Here is a 24,742-nt window from a genome sequence, read left to right on the forward strand (position 1 = left end):
AGACACCTATTGCAGCGACAAAGTCCGAGTTGCAGAAATCGAGTTAGGGCATCAAGAAGTACACTTTGCAAGCCAAGTTCTCTAGGAGAGAATCAACTCAAGCGAAGAGGAAAGGAGGAAGAATCTACCATAATTTTCTCACGTGCAAGATCTAGGGTTTTTGCAGAAGAAACTGCTGGAGGTCGAAGTTGCAGAAGAATTTGTTGGGGGGTTCAAAGTTGCAGAAGAATTTGTTGAAGGTCAAAATTGCAGAAGTTGCTAAATTGCTGAAAGGAAGAGCTCATTAAAGAAAGGTTTGACTTGGTCTTGGAGGGTCTTGGTCAAGGGTCATAGGTCTTGGAATTCATCAATTGAAGTTCTATAAGAAGAGAAGAATTCTTGTGGGTTTTTCTCTCAAGTGGAAAGGTTTTGGCCCTGGATGATCACCTATATCTTATGTCCTCTTGTCTTTCTATTCTTTATGGTTTGGTAGTTGTTTGATGAAAAGAACACTAAATATAATCAAGTGAAAGAAGAATCTAATTAAGTAAAACTACATCACAAGCAATTATCAAAGTAAGAGAAATCTCTTAATCTAGTTGCTCTAGATTTCTCAACATGGTATGCTAAAGTGGCAAGACAAGGAAAGGCAACTTGAAGACGGACCGTCAAAAGGAGTATCAAGAAAGGTCAAGACATCAAAGAAGACATTGTAACATTAAAAAGGGATACATAAGGACCAGGTACAAGGAAATTATCAAGAAGGACTAACTCACTCATCTTCTTGAAGGAAGGAACTAAGAAGGAAATTATCAAGAAGAATTAACTCACTCGTCATCTTGAAGGAAGGAACTAAGAAGGCCTCAAAACCCTAGCTAATTCAAGAAGGATTCTACAAAAGCATTCTTGGAAAGATCATACATCATTATCACAAGGACGTCAAGGACCCTACCTCCACTCAAAGAAGGACTACACATTGAAGCATCCTGAAGTCTCTTCATCCAAGGGAAGCAAGAAGAAGCATTGCCATCATCATCAAAGGAATCAAGGTGATCTCCCTCTTCTTGAAGTCAAGGATCACTATCTAAGCATACTTGAAAGAAGACATATTCATCAAGAAGACATTATCTATTATTAACATCCTCAAGAAAAACATCAAGTTGAAGATTTTGTTATCAAGGAATATCTTCACTTGACAAGTAAGTATCTTTATATCATGTTTGAATCTATCAAAATGACTTCATTTTGCAAGGAGAGCAACAAATTGGTTGGGTCATCAAACTTTCTTGCATGGAAAAAGAGGATAGATTTGATCCTCATAGAGAATGAAGTTATTGGTCATATCAATGGTAAGGTCTCCAAACCATCACAAGAAGAAGCTCAAGCACTATCAAAGTATATGAAAGGGGAAATAAGGGCTCAAAGGATCCTTATAGAATCCATCAAGGATCCCCTCATACCTTATGTATCAAAGTTGGAGACATCAAAAGAAATCTATGAGAAGCTAGTAGAATTGTTCTCCATAAGCACCGTTGGAGAAGTAATATCATTGATAACCGAACTATACAAAATGAAGATATCAAAGGAAGAAGGAATAGCTTCATACTTCATGAGGGTGTCAGAAATAAGGGACCAACTGCAAGAATTGGGAGAAATATTGTTCGATAAAGAAATGACCACTGTGGTACTCAATGCACTACCTGATGAATGGGGCAACTTCGTATCAAGCATCTATGGAAAGAAGGAAGCCACCCCATTCAGTGAACTTTGGTCATTGTGTAAGATTGAAGAAACCAGGTTAAAAGCAAAAAGTGATGTGGGACCAAATGAACAAGTTCAAGCATTTGCTGCCATGGCTAAGAGAAAAGGAAAGTTTGGGAAAAAGAAGATCAATATGTCAAAGATCCAATGCTATGGTTGTCAAGAATATGGGCACTACAAGAGAAATTGTCCTAAGCTCAAGAAGGACAACAAGAAAAGGAATGAAGCCCATATCACCGAAGAAGTGGAAGAACCTGAGAAGAAGAAATCAAAGGAATAGGAAGTGAAAGATCTCTACTATGACTGAGATAATCTCCTTCACTTTGTTCTTTTCAGTTTTTTGCAAGATAACTATCATAATAAGCATTGTAAATATGATAGGATGCATCATAGTAGGAGATGGTATCATACGATTGAAGCAAGAGCTCATGACATCATTGAAAGGATAGCTGAAGTAGAAGTCTACATGGTTGTAGCAATCATCATAGAAAGGAAGTAGCTCTTGGTAACCTCATTGAAAGCATACGTAGTACATATGGTTAGAAGAAAGTCATCTAGCATGGTAAAAATAAATCATCATACATCATCATCATTAGGAAGGAGCATTTGCAGAATGAGGATAATTAAGATCCTTCGTTGGAATATTCATTAGAAGGTTCACCTCTATTGGATGAAGCAAGTGTTTCACTGAGAATTCCACCTTGTATGGGATTCATTGCTTAGAAGGATGATTGTATGGTGTCAAAGGAATGCAACATGGTTGAAGAACTTTCAACTTTCAAGCAAGGAAAGGAAGTTGTCGAAGGAAGTCTAGATGATCAAAAAGGAGAAAAGAGGTATGTATATGTTTGATAGATTAAGTCATGTCATCATATAGTTGCAAATAGCATGGATAAATGCTCTACCTCATGAGCATGATCGAAGAAAAGGAATCTCTTCTTTGGAAAAATGCATGAAGGCATGATTCACATATTGACAAGATGAAATCAACATAATATGTCCTCATATGGAATATGAGGTAGTTGATAAAGATGAAGGAACCATAGATGGAAGTTCCTGGGGAGCAATATGTAAAGAAAGAAAGAAGAGATCGTGAAAGATGTAACTATGGTCATGTAAGAAAAGGAAATCAACATCCGATGACTAGAAGAATTGGCCATGACATCTCCATAGAGAAGGTATGAAGACCCTGATAAGGTCTGTTTATGAATGTATGAAGGTATGAAGACCCTTGACATTGAAAGTCTTGGAGATGTGTTTATGAATGTACAGGATGTTGATGTTGCAAACAAGCAGATGTCATGATGAAAGGCCATCACAAAAGGTAACTTTGATTTAATGTTCATTTTTTAATTTTTGAACAACATCTGGATGGGTTGATACAAGGCTACTGAAAGAGAGTTGTAGATGTCACCTACAACTAGCACTCATGTGGTTGGATGGAAGATCCAAAAAGAAAACAGGACTTGGAGGAGGTAGCCATATGAAGAAAAGCCAAATGTGGACTAGAAGATCACTTTCCAATGAAGAGAATGATGACGTGACTGATATTGTTTATGAAGGAATGTGAAGGATGGCCAATGCACTATGAAGAAAAGACGAAGGCTCCATAGTGATGAAGATGAAATTCATGACATTAAAAGGAGGAGCTCTACAAGTAACTGAAGGTACCATGATCTCCAAAGAGCAGAAAGTTGCTGGAAACAAGTCCCTAGTTAAGAGGGGGCTTGGACAAGTCCCTGGATGAGAGGGAGCTTGGGTACATACCTTTTATAGGAATGGGTATATCTTCCCTAGTTGAGAGGGAGAGATAGGCACATCATTCTTGTCTTCATATTGTGAAGAAAGAATGGAGGATTGGGTAAGCATCTGAGACTAGTTCTGATACTCTTTGAGGATGAGGTAGGACATCCAAGATAAGAGTAGTCGAAGAGGAAATTCCTTGAGGATGTGTCATTCCAAGATAGGAATTGTCTTAAAAGGACATACCCTGTGAACACCCGGGTGGGGTATGTGCCTTGAGAGACAATGATGATGGTGTCTGTCAGTTATTGGTCTTGCTAGCATTGTGCTTTGATCTTGTGGAGAGATAGAGCTGTTAGTCAAGGCCTTGCTATGTGACAATGCTGGTTGGTATGATAAGATGCTCTGGCTTACCAATTTGACTCTTCTTATGAGAATTCTTCAGATTGAGAATGTCCAAGTACCTTGTATGGATTATGAATACCTCCCTAGTTAAGAGGGAGTGTTGAAATATATAACTAGGTTCGGTCTTCATAATGACATATGTAATCATGATTTTATGTATTTGATGTGAAGAGAAAATAAATTTATTATTGTTGTTCTTGAAGCATGGGTTTCATGCTCGAAGAGAAATTTATTTTTAGGTCAAGCACCCATTGAGTGCTTCTAGGGCTTGTAATTTTAGTCTACAAGTCAATTCAGTCATTGCCATGTATTGAAGACCCATTTGGGCATGTTACATGTTGTAAAGAAAATTTATTTGAGTCAAAGTAGAGTCAAAAGACCCTCGAAGACCTAGTCATGGTGGAAATATCAAGTTGGCCTTCACAAGTGGACAAGTGGGCCTTAAAGAAGCAATTCAACCTAGTAGGAGACCTATATACAAGGAAGACTTTGACATCACTTGGAGCACTCACTCACTTCACACAAGTTTGATCAAGGAAGAGGAAAAGTTGCGAAAAATAAAAGGACAAGAAGAAGAAAAGAAGAGCGAGAGTTTTGGATTGTTTTTGGGCTATTACTCTTCACACGTGCGAAGAAATCAAGATACCTGTAGCAACAACAAAGTCTGAGTTGCAAAAATTGAGTTAGGGCATTGAGAAGTACATTTTGCAAGTCGAGTTCTTTAGGAGAGAGAATCAAATCAAGCGAAGAGGAAAGGAGGAAGAATCTACCATAATTTTCTGACGTGCAAGATCTAGGGTTTTTACAGAAGAAACTGCTGGAGGGCAATGTTGCAGAAGAATCTGCTGGGGGGTTCGAAGTTGCAAAAGAATTTGTTCAAGGTTGAAATTGCAGAAGTTGCTGAATTGATGAAAGGAAAAGCTCGTCAAAGAAAGGTTTGACTTGGTCTTGGAGGGTCTTGGTCAAGGGTCATAGGTCTTGGAATTCGTCAATTGAAGTTCTATAAGAAGAGAAGAATTCTTGTGGGTTTTCCTCTCAAGTAGAGAGGTTTTGGCCTTGGCTGATCACCTATATCTTGTGCCCTCTTGTCTTTTTGTTTTTCATGGTTTGGTAGCTGTTTGATGAAAACAAAACTAAATATAATCAAGTGAAAGAAGAAGATAATTAAGTTAAGTAAAAATATATCACAACCAGTTAACAAAGTAAGAGAAATCACCTAATCTAGCTGCCTTAGATTTCTCAACATTTTCTTTTGTATTTATTATTTTCTTTTTGGTTTCTCTTGTCCAACTTTTACAGTGGTTTGGTGCCCACGTTTCTAAATCAACCCATGGTATTGTGTCTTGACTATAGCTTCTCTCATCGCCACAAAATCATGTATACCTGTTTCATGATAATCATTAGTATTTTCTGATAGGATTTCTCAGTTTTCCGTGATTGATATAGAGAGGAAACCCTTCTTATGTTGCTCCAACTCGATCTTAGTTGGAAGAATAACAGTCATCAACAGGATCATAGAAAGAATCTGGGTCCCCAGCCTTCAACTAATGTTTAAGTATACAAAAAACGCACTCATCACAAACCAATCCCCGGTGATCTCTAGGCACACCTATCTTTTCCTCTGCCACAAGCTTATCTGCCATAGCCAATTCCATCACCTTCTACAGAAGTGTATACAGCTTCTGAATACAACACTTCTTCCATGTCTGATATAGGTATTTCCTTGCATCCATGGAATGCACTTCTCTCATCGCCACAAAATCATGTATACCTGTTTCATGATAATCATTAGTATTTTCTGATAGGATTTCTCAGTTTTCCGTGATTGATATAGAGAGGAAACCCTTCTTATGTTGCTCCAACTCGATCTTAGTTGGAAGAATAACAGTCATCAACAGGATCATAGAAAGAATCTGGGTCCCCAGTCTTCAACTAATGTTTAAGTATACAAAAAACGCACTCATCACAAACCAATCCCCGGTGATCTCTAGGCACACCTATCTTTTCCTCTGCCACAAGCTTATCTGCCATAGCCAATTCCATCACCTTCTACAGAAGTGTATACAGCTTCTGAATGCAACACTTCTTCCATGTCTGATATAGGTATTTCCTTGCATCCATGGAATGCACTATATGGTATCTCATTGGAAGTGCCATATATATTATAAAATTTTACAAATGGAGGGATCTTTGCCAAGGACATGATTTTTTGAGTTTCATTGGCCTATTTCAACATTTCACAATTAAATGGCAATGGTATTGTCACACCATCATAGATAACAATATTATTAACAAGGGCATCCTTCATGACATTAACATAGTCGTGTGGACTGTAGCCCTCAAGTCCAACTGATGAGTGGCCAAAGCTGTCATTCTTTTTTATCGGCATATTTCTATAAAAGGAGGTGAAGTCTATAAAAGGAGGTGAAGACCACTTGAAATCAGGCCATGCCATTAACTCATATATCGAGGGGCATTCTTCCAACAATTGATGCATGCTCCACTTAGAAATGAAAAGAATGTCCATTATAAACTAAGCGCACCTTCAAACGGTGCAGCTATGGCTATCCACATGTTCACATGCTTCTCGAATATTTCATTGTAGAGTGAGAGGAAACATTTGATTAGAAGACCTCCCATTAAATGGCTTATGATGTTTACTTTCTTTCCTCCAGAAGCTTTATGTATGAATTCTAACTTTGCTCTTAAACGATCCATTGCCGAATAATCAGATCAGGGTCTGGAATGTCACAAGCGTATAGGCAAAATCTGTCTTCTGGGACTTCAATCATTGTTTTTGGATCCAAGGACATAGTTTTTCCAGTGTTAGGATCAAAAAGGGACCAAAGCTTTGTTCAAAATTCATGATCAGCAGCAAAAAGACGAACCCAAACTCGCTCTTTGTGGCCCTTTTCATTCATGGCTGTTAATATCGAACCCCCTATGCCAGGCACAAGTAAAACTGGGTCCAAATCAGGATTCACGTATGGTTTCTTTTTCTCAGCCAAGTGAAGCCACTCTTCAATTTTTTCAAGTATTTCCTGCCATACTGTGGCCATTTTCACTGTACCAATGTCAAAGTAGATTTTGTATCACAGGAGAGAAAGGAAGTCTTTCTACTTTATGAAGTTATGCACGATGTTTCCAGGTTAAAGCCCCTTTCTGACGGATAATATCCCAGCTCCGCTCTATTTTTATTTTATGTTCTGCACGATGTATCCAGGTTAAAGCCCCTTTCTGACGGATAATATCCCAGCTCCGCTCTATTTTTATTTTATGTGGTTCATTATATTGAAGATCGATACTAGCTACATCCACGAAAAACCGACCTGTGTTTAGGTAAGCTGGTTATCTTTCATTTAGAAATGGCTCGCAAGGAGCAAGCATGTCAATACCGGTGGGACTGGAACCTGTGTGGGGAGGATAATAGCGACTCTTCCCTACCACCCGACTCCCGAGCTACACCCATTTGACAGACTGAGCTCCACTCTATTGAAAACATTGTTGCTGATTTTCAGATCATGACATAATACATCTTGCCGTGCTATGACGCCACTGGTCTGGGAAGGGACCAGTGACGGAACTGGGTTCACAAGGCAGCTGAAACCTTAAACCGTGAATAGTGAGATGAAATGGATCTCCAACTGGTGTTTTGTTTCCAGAATTGACATAGAGATATTGTCGTCGATGTCTATCTATTTCAATCTAGTATGTTGACTTGTAGAAATTTATCCACCTCACTTGTTTCTGAGTTTTAGAAGAATTATTCTCTGTAGAGATTTTGACATTGTTCTGTTTCAGATCCAATGTCTACGCATGAGGTATAAAGAACTTTGATTCTGTAGTTTAGATGTTTTTTGAGTACCATCATCACTTACAAGCTTGAATACTTTATCTTCTGGCAGAAGTATTTTTATCCGATCCACATCTGTAACACGGACCTTTCAATAACTCATTGCAAAACCAGCACAAATAATTGCTAGTGACATGAGAAAAACAATCTTGATTGATAATTGTGAGAAGTGCCTGTTTGTCGAAATCCACTGCGGTGATCATATCACAGCTCTAATCAATAACGCCACTTTCTTTGACATCAATGACAACACTTATTCAACAATTTGAGCCTCTAGGATGAGTAGATTTAACGATACTTATCCATAAGTTGATCAATGCTCGATAGATAGACTAGACTAATGGCATTGGAGTTAGCAAGAAGCTCAACTTGACAAAATCTTTCTTTGGGAATTGAAGTTGCCTCCTATCTACATTTTTGTTACCATAGTGTTGAACTAGTGAGAGGCTACCTTATAATCTGCTGGTTTTATGCAACTTTTTTACAGCTTATGGTTGACACTTAGGATAGAATGATGAACAATGGAATTGGATTGATTTACTTTTTTGCAGCTTATGGTTAACAGTTAGGATAGAATGATGAACAATGGAATTGGATTGATGATAAATGATGAACTCATAAAATTCCACTTATGTTCTATGTCAACTGCTCATTCCCAAATACAAATATTAACACTTAAATATTTACATTTTGCGAATTGAACTTGCCTCCTATGTACATATTAGTTGCCATAGTGTTGAATCAGTTTATAATCTGCACTGACCTTGAAAGAGTCACATAAAACAAAGCCAATGGAGACTTGCAATAATGTATGTTGATAACTGATGTGATATTGTGCATGTCATTCAATGCCATGCATGCAATTCATGTTCAATTTTAGTTTTTGACAGTTAATGTTTAAATATTCCTCACATTATTTTAATTTTAGATCTGCTAGTATCAAACAGTTGCGAATAATGCTCATGCAAAATGCATGAGCTGTTTTCTAAAATAAAATGCTGTAAAAATTTAATAAAAAACATGGAACTGTTTGTTTTGTAAGGTTGCACACTCTTTTTATTAGGTGCTACACCCTCTGTTATTATGATGGTCTGTGTTGGACACCTGTGTGTGTGCAGCTGTGAGAATGAAAATTTATTTTTGTTTATGCCTTGGTTGTATTATCTATTTTATGCTGTTATAATTGATTAGTTAGCTAGTTTAGAGATAGGTCTACATAGAATCTTCGTTTGGTATTAGAGCATGTTAATTTTTTGGGACAATCATGTCAAATTCTAACTCCCAACCATTCAATAATATAATGGAAGTGATTATGATTATCGGTGCATCAAGATGATGACTGTTTTGACAGGTAAATAGTTATGGGAGATTGTAGAAATGGGTAATGAAAAGTCAACTGATTGGAACTCTTACAATGAAAGAGAAAGCAGCTATGAAGGAGGCTAAAAAGAAAAACGCTCGAGGTTTATTTCACAATCAAATAGCTCTAGATAGCAGCCCTATTTTTAAGAATTGCAGGTGCAAAAACAAACTGAGGATGCCTGAAAGACTCTACAAGATGCTTACAAAGGCAGTGACAAGTCAAAGTTAAACTATAGTCATTGAAAAGAGAATTTGAGAATTTGAAGATGCAAGAAGTTGAAAATGTGAGTGACTATTGTGTGTGAGTAAAAGATGTAGTCAATAAAATGGCTACTTTTGGAGAAAATGTAAACAAAGAGGTTGTGATTTAAAAGGTGTTGAGGTCTCTAACACTAAGGTGGAACCACATTGCCATAATCACTGAAGAAAGCAAGGATTTGTCTACCCTTTAGTTTGATCTCCTAGTTGGATCTCTTATGTCTCATGAATAAAAGATTGAAAGATCTTTTTAGAGAAAGTGATGCAAGAGATTTTTTCACTAAATTACAAATTACCAAGAATGAAGATGCCAACATTAGCGCCAAAAGCAACCGAGGCTGAGGTAGAAGTCAAAATCAAAATTATTCAAGAGGAAGTAGAGGAAGAGGTGGTTCAAGAGGTAGTGGCAAAGCCAGATTTGATAAGAGAAGTATCCAATGTTATCATTGTAATAGGTATGGTCACTTTGAAAGGGATTGTAGGTTTGAAGATGATAATATAACAAAATTGTTAATTATGCTCAAGAGGGTGATGAGGCCTCTCCAAACTATTTATTTTTATCTTATGACAAAGTTGAAAATGGTACTAAAGATGTTTGTTATTTAGACTCGAGGTGTTTTAAATGCATGTCAGAGTTCAGGAGATAAGGAGCTTTTTTCTACAACCAATGAAAGTTTCAAATCCAAAATCAAGCTTGGTGATGACAAAACATTTGAGGTTGCTGCAAAAGGAGTAATGGGAATCCATATTAAAGAAGGTATGAAAAGTATTAAAGACATTTATTACACTCCACAATTAAAGCATAATTTATTGTGTTTGCTAATTGTGTGAGAATAATTATAACATCGTGTTTGAAACAATGTACAATTTCTGATAAGAATCAAGGCAATAGGTTGAACAATGTACAATTTCTGATAAGAATCAAGGCAATAGGTTGGTTACTGTTGTTCCTATGTCAAAGAATAGAATGTTCCTATTGAAGTTTGGAGAACATAACAATATTATTGTCAGTTTGGCATATGAGGACAAAAGTTGGTCGTGGCATCTTAGGCATGGATATTTGAATTTTCATAGTTTGAAGCTTCTAACATCAATGTCATTAGTTTATGGTTTTTCTAAGGTTTAAGAACACAAGGAGGTTTGTGAAGGATGTGCTAAAGGAAAACATGCAAGATAGAAATTTTCAAAAGGCAATGCATGGAGGGCTCATTATCCACTTCAGTTAGTTCACTCAAATATTTGTGGTCCTATGCAAGCAAAGAGTTTGGGTAAGTCATCATATTTCATTACTTTTATTGATGATTACTCAAGAAAGTGTTGGGTTTATTTTTTGAAGACCAAGGATGAAGCCTTTGATACATTCAAGAGGTATAAAGCCCTTGTGGAAAATGAAAGAGGTTGCAAAATCAAATGCTTAAGGACTGATTGTGGAGGAGAATTTTGTTCAAGAACTTTTTAGAATTATTGTGAAACGAGTGACATCAAAACATGCCTCAGCAAAATGGAGTGACTGAAAGGAAAAATCGTACGGTGGTGGAAATGGCAAGTAATATGTTACAAATTAAGGGATTGAGCAATTCTTTTTGGGGTGATGCAATTGCTATAGCAATATACATTCTTAATTGCAATCTCGCTATTGGACTTGATATGATGGAAGAAAATATGGATTCTACTCACTGGAATTATACTTGGGAGCTTATAGAGCTTCCACATGACAAGAAAAAATTGGTACTAAATTGGTCTACAAGACTAAGTACAACAATGATGGGAGTGTTGAAAGACACGAGGCAATATCAGGTGCTAAAGGTTTCACATGGAGGAATGATGTTGATTATGAAGAGACATTTGCACTAGTAGCAAGACAAACTATTCTTAGAATGATGATTTCACTAGCAGCTCAAAAGAAATGGAACATTCATCACATGGATATGACAAGTGCTTATGGAACATTCATCACATGCATATGACAAGTGCTTTTTTGAATGGGTACTTAGAAGAAGAAGTTTATGTCAAACAACCACAAGAGTTAGAAGTGCAAGGAAAGGAACATCAAGTCTACAAGTTGAAGAAAGCTTTGTATGACCTCAAGCAAACATCAAGAGCATGGTATAATGCTAGGGTTGATGGATATTTTTAAGAGAATGGCTTCAAAAGAAGTAAGTGTGTACCTACCTTTTACTACAAACAGTAAGGTAATAATATTCTTATTATAAATTTGTATGTTGATGATTTATTTTATTTGGATAGTAGTTCTCAGGTGAAGGATGAATTCAAAATTGCTATGATGAATGAATTCGAGATGAAATATTTGGGTTTCATGCAATATTTTCTAGGAATGGAGGCTTGTCAAATGAGGATGAAATTTTCTATTTTTTAAAACAAAGTATGCAATTGTTTTTCTTTTGGTTTAGGTTTGATTACTTGGAACTTGAAAAAGCAAAGCATAGTTTCCATTTCATCCACAAAAGATGATTATGTTGCAGTCACCTGGATAAGTACACAAGCATTGTGGTTTAGAAAAATTCTAGAAGAAATCAAAGAGAAACAAAGTCCACCTACAATGATTTTTTCGCGATAACACGAGTGCCATCAAATTGGCCAAGAATCCAATCCATCTTTTTTTTTTTTAACTAAGTCGGTTATGATATATTCATTCGAAAAAGGAAGGGAGATAAACTCCGAAATACAAAATATTTGAGCAGATCAGGAAGGAAGATGGACAAAATTCCTTGATTTGTTGATTCCTGCTTTTGCATGAAGCTGGAAAATTCCTAATTTACCTACTACACTTGGTTTATAAGTTCTAACATATTGTTGAAGTAAAAGAGTACATTTGCTATTCATGATTAACTAAGGAGTGATTCAAAACAGATATAGGAAATGCATTCTGATTGAGAGAGAACAGTTCCGATGAGTTCTGAGACAAAAACAAAAGTGTCTCTTCCTTTCATTCTTTGTTGATTGATTTTTCTTCCTTCTGCTGGTACCCACTGCAACGATCATTTGAGTTTGAATTCTCCCCGAACTTCTTTCCCACCATGTCTTGCAGAGACTGAAGAGCTTGCTCAATATGAGCGCAACGCTCATTGAGTTTGTCAATGGATTTCCTATGGTTTGTGCATTGATGGTAAAGAAACCCAAGTTCAGAAGAACATCAATCCTTCCATTGGTTATGCAACAACCTGATCTGTTCCAGCTCAACTCTGATGGTGTTGCAGTGGGGACAACATTGGGTTAATAGAATAAGGATCTGGGGCTCAGAAAGCTCAAAAATATGGAGAGAAGAATGAGGAGAGAAGGCGCTGCAGGGAAGCGAGGAGAAGAGAAAGGAAGGCCCGCTGCAGGGGAGCGAAGAGATGAGGATGGGAGGCCCACTGCAGGGAGGAGGAATGAGAGTTAAAATGTAGCTCAAAGCTTCAAATGGGATGAGGCTTAGAAGGCAGCGTGATACATGGAGAGGAACAAAGGGAATATAAAGAGGGAGGAGGGTCGATAAGGAACCCGTGAATCCTGCAGAGATCCACACTTAGATATTCGGCCTGCATAAAAGACAAGGGATGTGAAAACGAGGAGACTCTTATCAACTTGGGAGATGGAGCTTTGACTGAGAGAGATTTCATGAAGATTTCAACATAGACATGCCTTAGAAAGGAGGGGATTGATTTTGGATTTTTTTGTGGTCCAATTGTGCATGTGAAAAGATGAGAGATTATGGAATGAATTTTAGAAAGATATCCTCATTGATTCTGACCTCTCCTTGGGGTATGGTACAAGATTTATTTGCAAGATCATCAACTCTACTATTGTTTTCTCTGAGAACATGATAGTATGAGATCTCTCCAAGATTTTTCATATAATGTTGTATTTTGGAAACTATTTGGGCTAGGTCAACATTCTTGGGGTTTGTTTTCTTGACCATATGCTAGATAAGTATAGCTGAGTCACCAAATACAATTGGATTCATATAGTTTCCATTGCAAAGAATCTGTGATCCCAACAAAAAACCATAGGCCTCAGCCCTGTTATTTGACTCAATACCCAAACCCCACTCAAATGTGACAGAATTTGATCCCAAATGATTGATTATGATACCTCTAGCTCCAGCAAGACCAAGATTTGATTTGGAGGCGCCATCAAAGAAGAGACAAGGCCTCTTGAGAGATTTTAACCAAATTGAGAAATCCTGCTCTTTCAATCGAACCTTCCATTTATCAGATCTGAGGGGAGTTCTCTTGGGAAGACAAACCAAGCTTGGAGGTCGATCTAGAACAAATTTGAGCTAGAGTCTTTCTTCCTCTTGAAGGAGCTTGTCATCCATTTTTTTTGTCCCTTTTGATAGGATGACTTCCATGGAAAGACTCCAGGTTTTGGCCAGAATTTTTCTAACTTCAGGCTTTATATTTTGGAAGATGCACTTGTTCCTTGCTAACCAAATCTGCCAGCATAAGAAAGATGGAAGGTAGGTCTAGAAGCGCTTCAACATGTTCTTATTTTTAAAGGGATAAGGGTAGTTGGAATTCCAATTAGCAAAAAAGTCAATTAAGCTAAGATTGGAGTTGACATGGACTTGTAGAGGGCTAACCAAGGTTTGCCAACATTTAATAGAAAATTCACAAGTGATAAATAAATGAAGAATTGTTTCCTCTGCTTTAGAGCAAAAGGGGCAGATGGAGGGACCCTAAATACCTCTTTTTGTAAGATTATCTACTGTAAGAATTTCCCCTTGAGCATGGTGATGAGCCCCAATTTTTGGTATAATTTGGGCTCATTTGGCCTACTTGCTTTGCTCAAACCGTTCATCTTTTATTGCTTATGCATGCATTTCTTAGTTTATTCGTGTTGTTTGTAGGAAGAAGGGTAGACATTCTATCTACGTGACTAATACATGATAATTTCAGGTTTTTGGCATTAAAAGAGAGCAAAGATCACGAAAAAGGAGACAAGGAGACAATGAGGTGGCACTGCTGGTTTTTAGGAGAGGATGTCCACAGTCTTGGGGACCTTCCTCGTGATTCCCACCATAGCTCCGAGCTCCAATCCATCTCCCCACCGAGCTTAGAGGCAACGAACTGTGTTACAGGAACAGTAGTTATAACTGTTCTACAGGAACAACAGTTATGACTGTCCTACAGGATCAGCAGTTTAAACTTCAGTTGGACAGCCGAGCTCCTCAAATCAAGGACACCTGTTGGATGATCATTTTGCATAAATACTGAGGCCGTAGCCTTGGATAGAAGCTTTTTGAACTTTTGTATTACTCTTGTAATTTTGAAGTACGAGCTACAGCTCGGTGTTTGTTCCTTTTGTAAGCCAGTTTTGGCATGACATCAGATTATGAATAAAGAAGGCAGATTTTGATCTCATTCTGAGTTTTCTAAGGGAGCTATAGCTCTCAGGTTAGGGCCCAACCTGAGAGCAATAGATCTCCTCGGTGTTGTAATGTTGTTGCATTTCGTTCCAGCACTTTGAGTTTTTTACTTTACCATGCAATTCGAATTTACAGTTTGTTAATTTAGTCTTTTTCATGAGCTTAGATAGGATTAGTTTATGGTGAATTTGTTTCCAGTTGCTTAGGTTAGAAGAGGATAGATATAATCTATTGGAGCTCCAGAAAAAGGTTGTAAAGGCTCACTGCCATCTCTGTTAGGGATTGGGGTGCAGTCCATAACCAACCACCAAAAAGAAACGCAGTTCTTCTCACTTCCATGCAAGCTGCAACATAGACATTTTCGTTGAAGATCCATCCATGCACTTTTGACATAGAACCATACTTCTACATTTCACTTCCATGCACGAGTTTCATTTCTTGGTTTTCCATTGCTGTTCATAGGTTTCATGGCACAGTTATCATAGGTTAATGAATCCTCGTTTTGGTGTATAAGTCATTTGTTTCATTTACGCTGCTCCATATCATTCCACTTTCTTCTTCTTCTTCTTGATCTCTCCTCAAGTCACCCATTCGGCCTCTGTCCAGCTCATTTACCCTCCAACTCATCCATTATTCACTTAGCTCCATCTACTTAAACTTTCGTTGATCCCATCCTTCCAACCATCAACCCACTGCATGCACTCTTCCTCCCTCTGATTTTTCTGCTCCTGAGCCATCACCAGGTCCATCTCCATCTCACCTATCCTCCCACACCACTCCATCACTTCACCATCTCCCAAAACTCCCACGGTCGGCCATCCTGTAGAATTTCACAGCCTTCCTGTAGAAACCTCTGAGTTTCCTGTAGGATCCCCTGCAGACTTCCTGTAGAAGTCTGCAAACTCGGTTGCTGAGCATCCGAACGTGGTAGACTTCTGGGGATTGATGCTAGAGACCCTCTGGGACCTCCCCTAGCCATCCTGACCTTGCCCATGCTTTCCTTCCATTCCAACTGCTCCTGCACAACCAAACCCTAATCAAAAGCATCATCACAATAAATCCAACCACTTAATGAAAAAATACAAAAACATGTCTTTTCAGATGCAAGTAGCTTAGATGCATATATTTCAACTCACTGCATGTAATAGCATCATTGGTAGAAGTTTCATTCACGTTTTTGCATTGTAAGGGTCAAGCTAGTTAAATTAGGGTTTATTAGGGTTTCTATGCTTTGTTGGCTTTCCATTTCCTTTTTGCAAAGTAGGTTAGTTTCCTTCAAGATAGCTTTCGTCCATCACTCATAAAGCTTCTTCTGAGAGCCTATAAAAGTTGGCTTGAGCCCTAGCGGACTTGTGCTAGCTGACCAAGTGACAGCTGCGACAAGAGCTAGTACTTGTGCATACAGCACCGTCGCTTCCAAGTTTGTACGAACTACCGGGTTGATAAAATTAGAGATAGGGAGCTCCAGGAGTTGTAGCATTATTGCTACAATACTGGAGCCCACCACATGGTCCATATAAAAACCTTGATTTTGGGGAGGCTTTCAGTTTTCCATACTAACTTCCAGAGAGGCCAAACAGGCTGTTGATGATCTTCTTGTAGTTTCCCATACCCAGACTTAATTGAATATTCACAACTTGTTGGATTCCATTTAAATTTATCTTGTTGTCTGAAGCTAATTGGGGTTGCTCCCTTAAGATGGTGTAGAAGCAGATTCCATTGTTGAAGAAGCTTGGGGGGAATGTCGGGTATTCCAACCATCCCATGAATTGTCATGTTGACTCCAAGAGGAAATTTGATCAAGAGTTAAGATACCTTTGCTTTTCATCCAAGTCTTAAGAGGGAGGATGCCTTGAAGTTCAGAAAGGGGGGGATTTCCCATGATGCTATCAGTCCAAATGTTTATGTCATGTCCTCCCCCAGGGATTCTGGAGGTATTAGCTTTGATTAAAGGCATAGCTTTTTTGCAAAGTTTCCATATTTGGGAACAAGGCCTGGTAGGTAGCTGTGAAGAGAGAAGATGGTGCTGAGAGGAGTTGATATATTTGTGCTCAAGCACTTGTTTCCACCAAGAGGTTTCACCTGAGATAAGCCTCCATATGAGTTTTTCTCCTAGAGAAATGTTCATCAATCCAGAGAGTTGGATAGAAGTTCCTCCATTCTCATAGGGGGTTGTGACTTGTTTCCCACTGACCAGACTAAATTTCTTGGTCTCTGTTTTGCCTCCTTGCCATAAAAAAATTTCTTATGATTAATTCAATTTGCTTTTGGATCCCAGTTGGAGCTTGAATAATTGTGAATTGATATAATGGGAGGGAGGAGAGGATTGATTTAATCAGAGTTAATCTCCTAACCAAATTGAGCCATTGCATTCCCCAATTTTTCATTTTCTTCTTCATTTGTCTATTGTGGCATACCAAACCTCAACCTTCATGACATCTTTTGAGATTGGTAAGCCTAAATGCTTGAAATGAGACTAGTTTGATTTGAAGGGGATACCAAAAATTTGGGAGATATGTTGAAGAGTTCTAATAGGGGAATTCCATCCAAATATACTACTCTTTGCATTATTTAGAAGACCTCTCAAGGCCTCAAAAAATTGATCCAAAATGACTTTAAATCTTCTGGCAACAATGCAGGAGGCTCTATCATCAACAAATTGAGAATGATTCATACTCTTGACTCCTCTGCTGAATTGGATCCCAATGATAAGACCGCTATTCCTGCTGTGTTCTAGCTTCTTGCTTAGAGATTCAACCATTATAATATAGAGAAAGGGAGAAATAGGACAACCTTGCCTGAGGCCTCTGGAACTTTGAAATTTTTTCTAGGTCTTCCATTAATTAATGGGGCTATCCAAGGCCCTTGGATACAAGCTTTTATAAGGTCAATGAAGTCTGAGGCAAAACCAAATTTTTGGAGGACAACTAAGAGGAATGAATGGCTAACTCTATCAAAGGCATTGGCCATGTCAAGCTTCAAGATAAAACCTTGCTCATTTCTGGATAGACTAGAGTGAATAGCTTCTTGGACCAACAAGATATTGTCAACTATTTGTCTATTTGGAACAAAACCACCTTGATTTTCAGAAATCAAGAGAGGGAGGAGGAGTTTGAGTCTATTTGCTAAAATCTTAGTTATGATCTTGTAAGATGAATTGCACAAGGATATAGGTCTAAACCGATGAAGAGAGGTAGGCCTAGTTTCTTTAGGAATAAGGGCCAAGAAAGTAGAGTTGGTATTGCCTCCAATTTTGCGTTTTCGGAAAACCCAATGAATCATCTTTAGGAGATCTTTTTTAATGAGCTCCCAGAATGAACGATAAAAGGCAATAGAGAAACCATCTAGCCCTGGAGCTTTATCAGGGTGAAGGTTCCATATTGCGTTTTGGAGCTCCTCTTCTTCTACAGGCTTAGTTAAAGCAACATTAGCCTCATCCGAGACTAAATTTGGGATATGTCTTATGAAGTCTTCATAATTGGTGTTCTCTTCTTCAGCAGCTAACAATATTTTAAAGTGATGATGTGCTTCTTCTTTAATTTCTTCCTGCCCTTTAATTTCAGAATTCCCTTCTCCCATAATTATCTCAATGTGATTCTTTACACTTCGCATTTTGGTAAGGTTATGAAAGAAAGCAATATTCTTGTCACTAGCCTGAATCCATAAATTCTTGGATTTTATTCTCTAGGTTTCCTCCTCTCTTCTATTGGTCTTGTAGATTTCCCAATAGATCTCTTTTTCTTTCAATTGCATTTCTTTTGTAACCTCTCCAGCTTCCATACTTGCTTGGACTTGATCTAACTCTGATTGAAGCTCGAGTTTCTTTTGTTTTGGCTCTTTGTAGTGGGATCTGGCCCACTCTTTAAGTTTGATCCTGACTTTCTTTAGCTTAGTTTCCCAAATGTAGCTTGGAGATCCATTGATGCTTAGTTTCCATGTTGAAACCACCAGCTTCCTGACCTCTTCGATGGTAGACCACAAAGGATTATATCGAAAAGGGAGCGGACCCAAGTTTTCATTTTCACCAAATCTAAGAGAGATGGGCTTATGATCAGAAGCTGCGGAAGAAATAATTTTTGAAATCACTGGTTCAGTGCCAGAGATGAGGCTGACATGAATTAGAAATCTGTCCAATCTTTCTTTTATATTGCCTGGACCTGTTCTTCTATTGCTCCAGGTAAATTTGCCATTCTTAGGGACGATATCCATTAGATTTTGGGCTTCTATTATGCTCTCAAGCTTATCTCTATAGGGATCTGGCTGGAAGCTACCTCCACGCTTTTCTTTGCATTCAAAATCAAGTTGAAATCACCTCCAACTATTACATTTCTATTGACTTCTGAATCTAGTTGATCAACTAAGGATTGCCAGCATTGATCCTTATCTCTGAAATGAGAGGGTGTAGAGGTTGAAAATGATGATTTGATTTCCAAAGATTTTGTTTTTGATTTCTGTTTTGATCTAGTGTTGCTCCTTAAGCGAACAAATTAGTTCCCAGGAAGAATGTTTCCACATTGTGCAAATAGATCCTCTAGCATTTATTGCTATTCCTTCAAAGTGATTGTTTTTTGAATTATCTGATTCATTTCTTGTTTTGTTGACTTGGTCTCCTAAAGTAGAAGAATATCAGGGCATTCAGTTCTCATAAGATCTATTGCTGCGTTTACTTTTGAGGGGTGCCCAAGGCCTCTACAGTTCCAGGAGACCAGATTCATTATTTACTATGTGATGGAGTTGAGGATCCTTTTCCTCTCACTGTCTTATTTAACATTTCCTTGTATCCAACACCTTTGTCAATATAGGTGTCCATTGGTTATTGAGTTCCCATGGCCATGTATTTTTTGTTTTCCTTCCATATTTTTTGTGGTTCTCAGGAGGAGCAAAAGTTTCTTTGGATTTGTTTCTAGTGATAATCCTTTCAAAAGAGGGGACAATAGGGCTCAGAGGGAGACAATGAGATGCCAGAAGAGGGAGAGGGGGAGGAGAGAGAGAGAGGGAGCAAGAGGGGGGGGGGAGGCAAGGGAGGGATAAGGGATGAGAGGCTCTACATCATCACATGTAGAGGGAAGGCCAAGAGGAAAGGCCAAGGAGGTAAAAGGATTGGATTCTAAAGGCTGGAAAAGCGAGGAGGGGAGGAGCAACCTAGGGAGGGGTTTCAGAAGGGGTTGGAATAGAATGCTTTGTAGGTTTATTTCTGTTTTTTTTTTTTTAGCATTTGACAAGTTCCTATTGAGTTTTTTGCGTTTCAGCTGTTTCGTTTGCTTCTCGCTTTGGACATCTATTTGCAAAATGACCATATTCATGACATACCTTGTATTTGAAGGGAAGTTGTTCGTAATCCAATTGTTGAATGTGAGTCTAGTTGTCAAGCTTGCTCTTCACAGCCTGGGAGTATTTTGCCCAGGTCGACTTCCACACACATTTGAGCACACACATGCATGCTTTCTTTTGGCTCACTTTTGTCGATGTATTTTCCTAAAGCATTGCCAATAGCTTTTACGGAATCATCTCCCCAACAGTGAAAGGAAAGGTGAGGAAGACGAACTTAGACCGGAACTGTGTTAGATTATGTGAGATTTTGCATGTCATTTAATGCCATGTTTATCTATAAACTGTTGTGGATGTGGATATTCCACTGCTATAGTTTGTCACAATAGATATGATAAAATTATTGAAATCTATATTATGTTAATTTTTCTTTTAGATTTTAGATTCTTTATTAATTGATTTTTTGCTTAAAGGAATGAAAATAGTTGAAATGCCAAAAAATAAAGAATAGAAAGTGGGAAACACTTATAGGGAGAAACTGAACTAGAAGGTGAGGTTGCTCTGTCCTCTTTTATTTAATATAGAAATCTGTAATGACAACGGAAAAGGTTTTTTTTTTGACAAAGGAAAAGGTACTCTTTATGGAGTTACTTGATAGCTGTCTTGTACGACCTTTATTGAACTTTAACCCCTTCTATTTTGTGTTCTACTTCCCATTCTAAATTGTTTCGCTCAACTATGGAACAAAATACAATAGCAAAAAATGTAACCCGTACTCTTCCTAGGGGCTTGGTATTTAACATACACTGATAGTCAGCGATGGATAAGATTCGACTCCATCAACCCTCAAGTAGAGCTACAATTTGGGATTTCTAAAGCCTTCTTGAAAGTCCATATACATAATTGATAGGGGTTTACATGACATCCACTTGTACCATGGTGGTCAATGTAGTAAGACAACTTGTGGGAGGCATATTTTTGCCATGTGAACTTCGTTTTAAGCAATTCTTGTAACCATTGGAAAGGTCTTAGAGTGTAGATCAACATCATGGGGTCTAGTGCTATAGCGGGAAAATTTTGACCCAAAAAATACTATTTGGTGCCTCAAAATGGTTTTGGAAGGTTTGAAGGTTTTAGATCCCAATTCTTTGCACTGGGACTTTTCGACTTGTCGTTAAAAATGACCATGCAAGTTGATTCCTCCAATTTCTCCACTCTAAAAACAATACAACTAAAAAATAATATATTGATATAATTCAAATCACATCCATGCAATTCATCTTCAGCATTTTCAGTTGCAATTCATCTTCAGCATTTTCAGTTTTATTTTTTGAAAGTTACGTTTAAATGTAGTTTACATTATTTTAGTTTTAATTATGTTAGTTTCAAAAAGTCGCATCAACCATTTTTGTGAAAATAAACTACTATAAACCAACATTCAATAAGAAGCAGAGCATTGTTTGTTTTCTCCTACATCTTTTATTATGATGATGAGAATAGAATCGTTGCAATTCATCTTCAGCATTTTCAGTTTTATTTTTTGAAAGTTACGTTTAATGTAGTTTACATTATTTTAGTTTTAATTATGTTAGTTTCAAAAAGTCGCATCAACCATTTTTGTGAAAATAAACTACTATAAACCAACATTCAATAAGAAGCAGAGCATTGTTTGTTTTCTCCTACATCTTTTATTATGATGATGAGAATAGGATTCTATTCCTATAGTTGATTTATTTTTGTTTTTATTTTTGTTAATAAATCAATCAATTAATTTATAATTGTTGTTTTATCACTACTATTATCTTTTCTATACTGTGACAAATTATTAATTAACTAATCAACTCGTTTAACGATAAATCTATATAAAAATCTTCTCCATTAAAACGTTAAACTCTATGGGAAGTTTTGGCTAACAAAGCCACAGGCCTTAAATAATTTATGAAGAAGATTCTGTCACCAAGTCCAGACATGTGGGTCATAGCTGAAGTTGTGTGTTTGAATATTTGAATGTCGCGTCTCCGTCTCCGTCGTGGGCTCTTTTTCCATTAGTCTCGCCCGGGCTCTTTTTCCATTAGTCTCGCCCTCTTTTATTCCATCCTTCTAGGCTTGATTTTCATCTATTTGTTCACTTCAAAGACTACACAAAGTTGTTGCCATATATGAAGCCGTTGCGTTTATATGATGTTATTGGCTCGACTGGTGGCGAAAGTTGCCCACTTGTCTTTTCTGGATATTATGGCGGTGATTACGATTGCAGTAGCTCTAGCGGCCGACAATGCCATGAATCCAATGGCCGGAGCAGGGGCGCAAGAACAAACAAACTCTTAGGTATGTTAATGCTAAAGAGTCTGGGAAAATTGCTGTTTTCGCATCCCTTCGCTGAACTCTATCGGAGAACAGCCTCGCAGTGTGTCTATAGACTCCCATTGTGTCAGAAGTTTTAACTAGTCAGCGTGAAGGTTGAGGTCTTGAGAGAGTCTGTTTTATACGCTACTAAAATTATTCGTTTTTCACCGATACCGAGATTTCATGTAGGAAACTTTTTACATTTGATGCAAGTTTTTGCTGTTTCATCGTGATATTAAACGCAGGTTTCTTGATTCCTTTGCTTTCATTTTATGGCAGCATCGAAGAATGTGACGGCGCCGTCCTGGAATTTGACGGTGTCATCGAAGAATATGACAAAATCGCCCAGATCTACGAATTTGACCAGAGCAGTTGGGAACTTGGGGAATTTGACACATTCGCCTGGTAAAACATCATCGAAATTAGTGTCTGGATTGTTGGGAAGCGCTGGGGGAACAGTTCTGATAGTAGTGACATTGTGCTTGATGTTCGGTGGACGTATCAAGATCTGGGCTAGAACAGGTCATTATAGCATTATGGCTTCCATGCTGCATTCCGCTGAGGTTTTTTAACTCGGTTGTGTTCAATTGTTATGAAGAAAATTGTTGTTGTAATGCTCTGCACAGATAAGAATTTAGCTGCAAGGGGAGATTTCGGGCAAGTCATTTTTGATTACAAGGTTCTCAGAGGTTCCACTGGGAACTTTGACAGAAACAACATGGTTGGCAAAGGAGGATTCGGTGAAGTTTATAAGGTAGAATATCATATGTGGTTTTGATGGTTTTGCTCAATTATATGGTCCGTTTGCAGATTATTTTAATGAGTTTGATGATCAGCAGGGAAGACTTCCGGATGGAAGCTATGTTGCTGTTAAGAAATTGAATGGAAGGCAGACTACTCGGGCTGTGGAGGAATTTCTGACTGAAGTTAAGCTTATCACCAGCGTCCGTCACCGTAATCTTGTTCGTTTACTCGGGTGTTGCACGCGAGGGGACAAACGTTTGCTGGTTTACGAATTTATGTCAAATAACAGTCTTGACAAACATTTGTTCGGTACGTTGCTCTTACTAATGCTACTGTTTTCACAATTCATGCTTTTCAGAGATCGTGTAACTTGTATTGAGGCTTTGAAGCACTATTGCTGGAGGTCCGCAGGAGAGATAAGCTATACTTTGAGTTGGGAAAACCGTGTAAACATTATAGTGGGCACAGCTCGAGGCCTTGCATATCTGCACGGGGATTCCAACGTTCGTATTATACACAGAGACATTAAGTGTGCAAATATACTTCTGGATGACAACTTTCATCCCAAAATAGCAGATTTTGGACTGGCTAGATTCTTCCCCGAAAACGAAACACATGTTTCTACCAGAGTCGGAGGAACTATGTAAGATCAAAAATTCATTTACTAATTGTCTTAAAAGATCTATGTAATGTGTCGAATCCGGACATTAATATTTGGCTTTCACGAATTTGGTACAAAGCAGAGGCTACACTGCACCCGAATATGCTGTCCATGGACAATTAACTGAGAAGGCAGACGTTTATAGTTATGGGATTGTGGTTCTTGAGATCGTGAGCGGGAGAAAGTGCGTAGATGCAAGATTGCCGGCCCGTCTTCAGCTTCTTCTGGAATGGGTTAGTCCCTGTTCTGAACATAACTCTAGTTGGATAATTATATCGATAAGACGCTTTATTACGATGGTTTGGCATGAAATAATCCACTGATATACTTCGATCATCGTCCTTGGGATTGAATAAGAAATCCGTTAATTTGGTTTTTAAATGATAGCTATCTAAAACTCTTTATTACATGGTCGAACGTTTTTCTTCGTTTTTGCTTAGCATAATGCTGACATTATTCCTTCACAGTGGAAATATAATGTCGTCAAACTTGTCGTTTCAGTATATTGTAGAACAATGTATACAGAAATGAAAAAAATGAAAGGAAAATTACAATGTTATAACTATTTTTAAGATAAATCTTAATTTTTTTTTGTAAGTCATCATTTTCTATTAATTCAAGAAGAGAGGGAAAATTGCAATGTTATAATTATTTTTAAGATAAATCTCAATCTTTTTTTGTAAGTCAACATTTTCTATTAATTCAAGAAGAGAGTACATCAAGAGCTGGGCAGGTGCCACGAAACTAATGCCTCACTCCTACTGGACTGGTTGGCCACTAAGTACTTACAAAAAAGGAACTATAGTGTCTGGACAAATCATAAGAACCAACTAAATTATAACTTCTTCTTTTATTATTATTATTGATTATAATAATAAAAAGAATTCATATATAAGTTAAACATATATACATTTAAAAAAATTTATGTAACAAGATTCTTAACTATGGAGACTTACCCCCACTTTATCTTGTAGATTCTTAATCTGTAAATAGG

At 37.8% G+C, this 24,742-nt stretch overlaps 1 protein-coding gene and 1 pseudogene across 4 annotated transcripts in view; one reads left to right on the forward strand and one right to left on the reverse strand.

Moving 5' to 3' along the window:
• Positions 1-24,742, forward strand: part of LOC149181506 (cold-responsive protein kinase 1-like) — a 92,642-nt gene that overhangs the window by 47,014 nt on the left and 20,886 nt on the right. For 2 of the 4 annotated variants that reach the window (XM_089418332.1, XM_089418334.1), the window contains exons 2-6: positions 22,623-22,865; positions 22,970-23,097; positions 23,180-23,396; positions 23,499-23,730; positions 23,831-23,981. In XM_089418332.1, the coding sequence (XP_089274458.1) occupies positions 22,623-22,865; positions 22,970-23,097; positions 23,180-23,396; positions 23,499-23,730; positions 23,831-23,981 (971 nt within the window). Of the gene's footprint in view, positions 1-22,153; positions 22,326-22,622; positions 22,866-22,969; positions 23,098-23,179; positions 23,397-23,498; positions 23,731-23,830; positions 23,982-24,742 lie in introns of those variants that run through there. The other 2 variants (XM_089418335.1, XM_089418333.1) reach the window with 2 other exon arrangements.
• On the reverse strand, positions 5,909-7,015 carry LOC149181507 (lecithin-cholesterol acyltransferase-like 4 pseudogene; annotated as a pseudogene).

Source organism: Pinus tabuliformis, chromosome 3_2 (assembly GCF_031772625.1).
Source record: "Pinus tabuliformis cultivar Carrire ecotype Pingquan chromosome 3_2, CPIR1, whole genome shotgun sequence".
Classification (NCBI taxonomy): Eukaryota; Viridiplantae; Streptophyta; class Pinopsida; order Pinales; family Pinaceae; genus Pinus; species Pinus tabuliformis.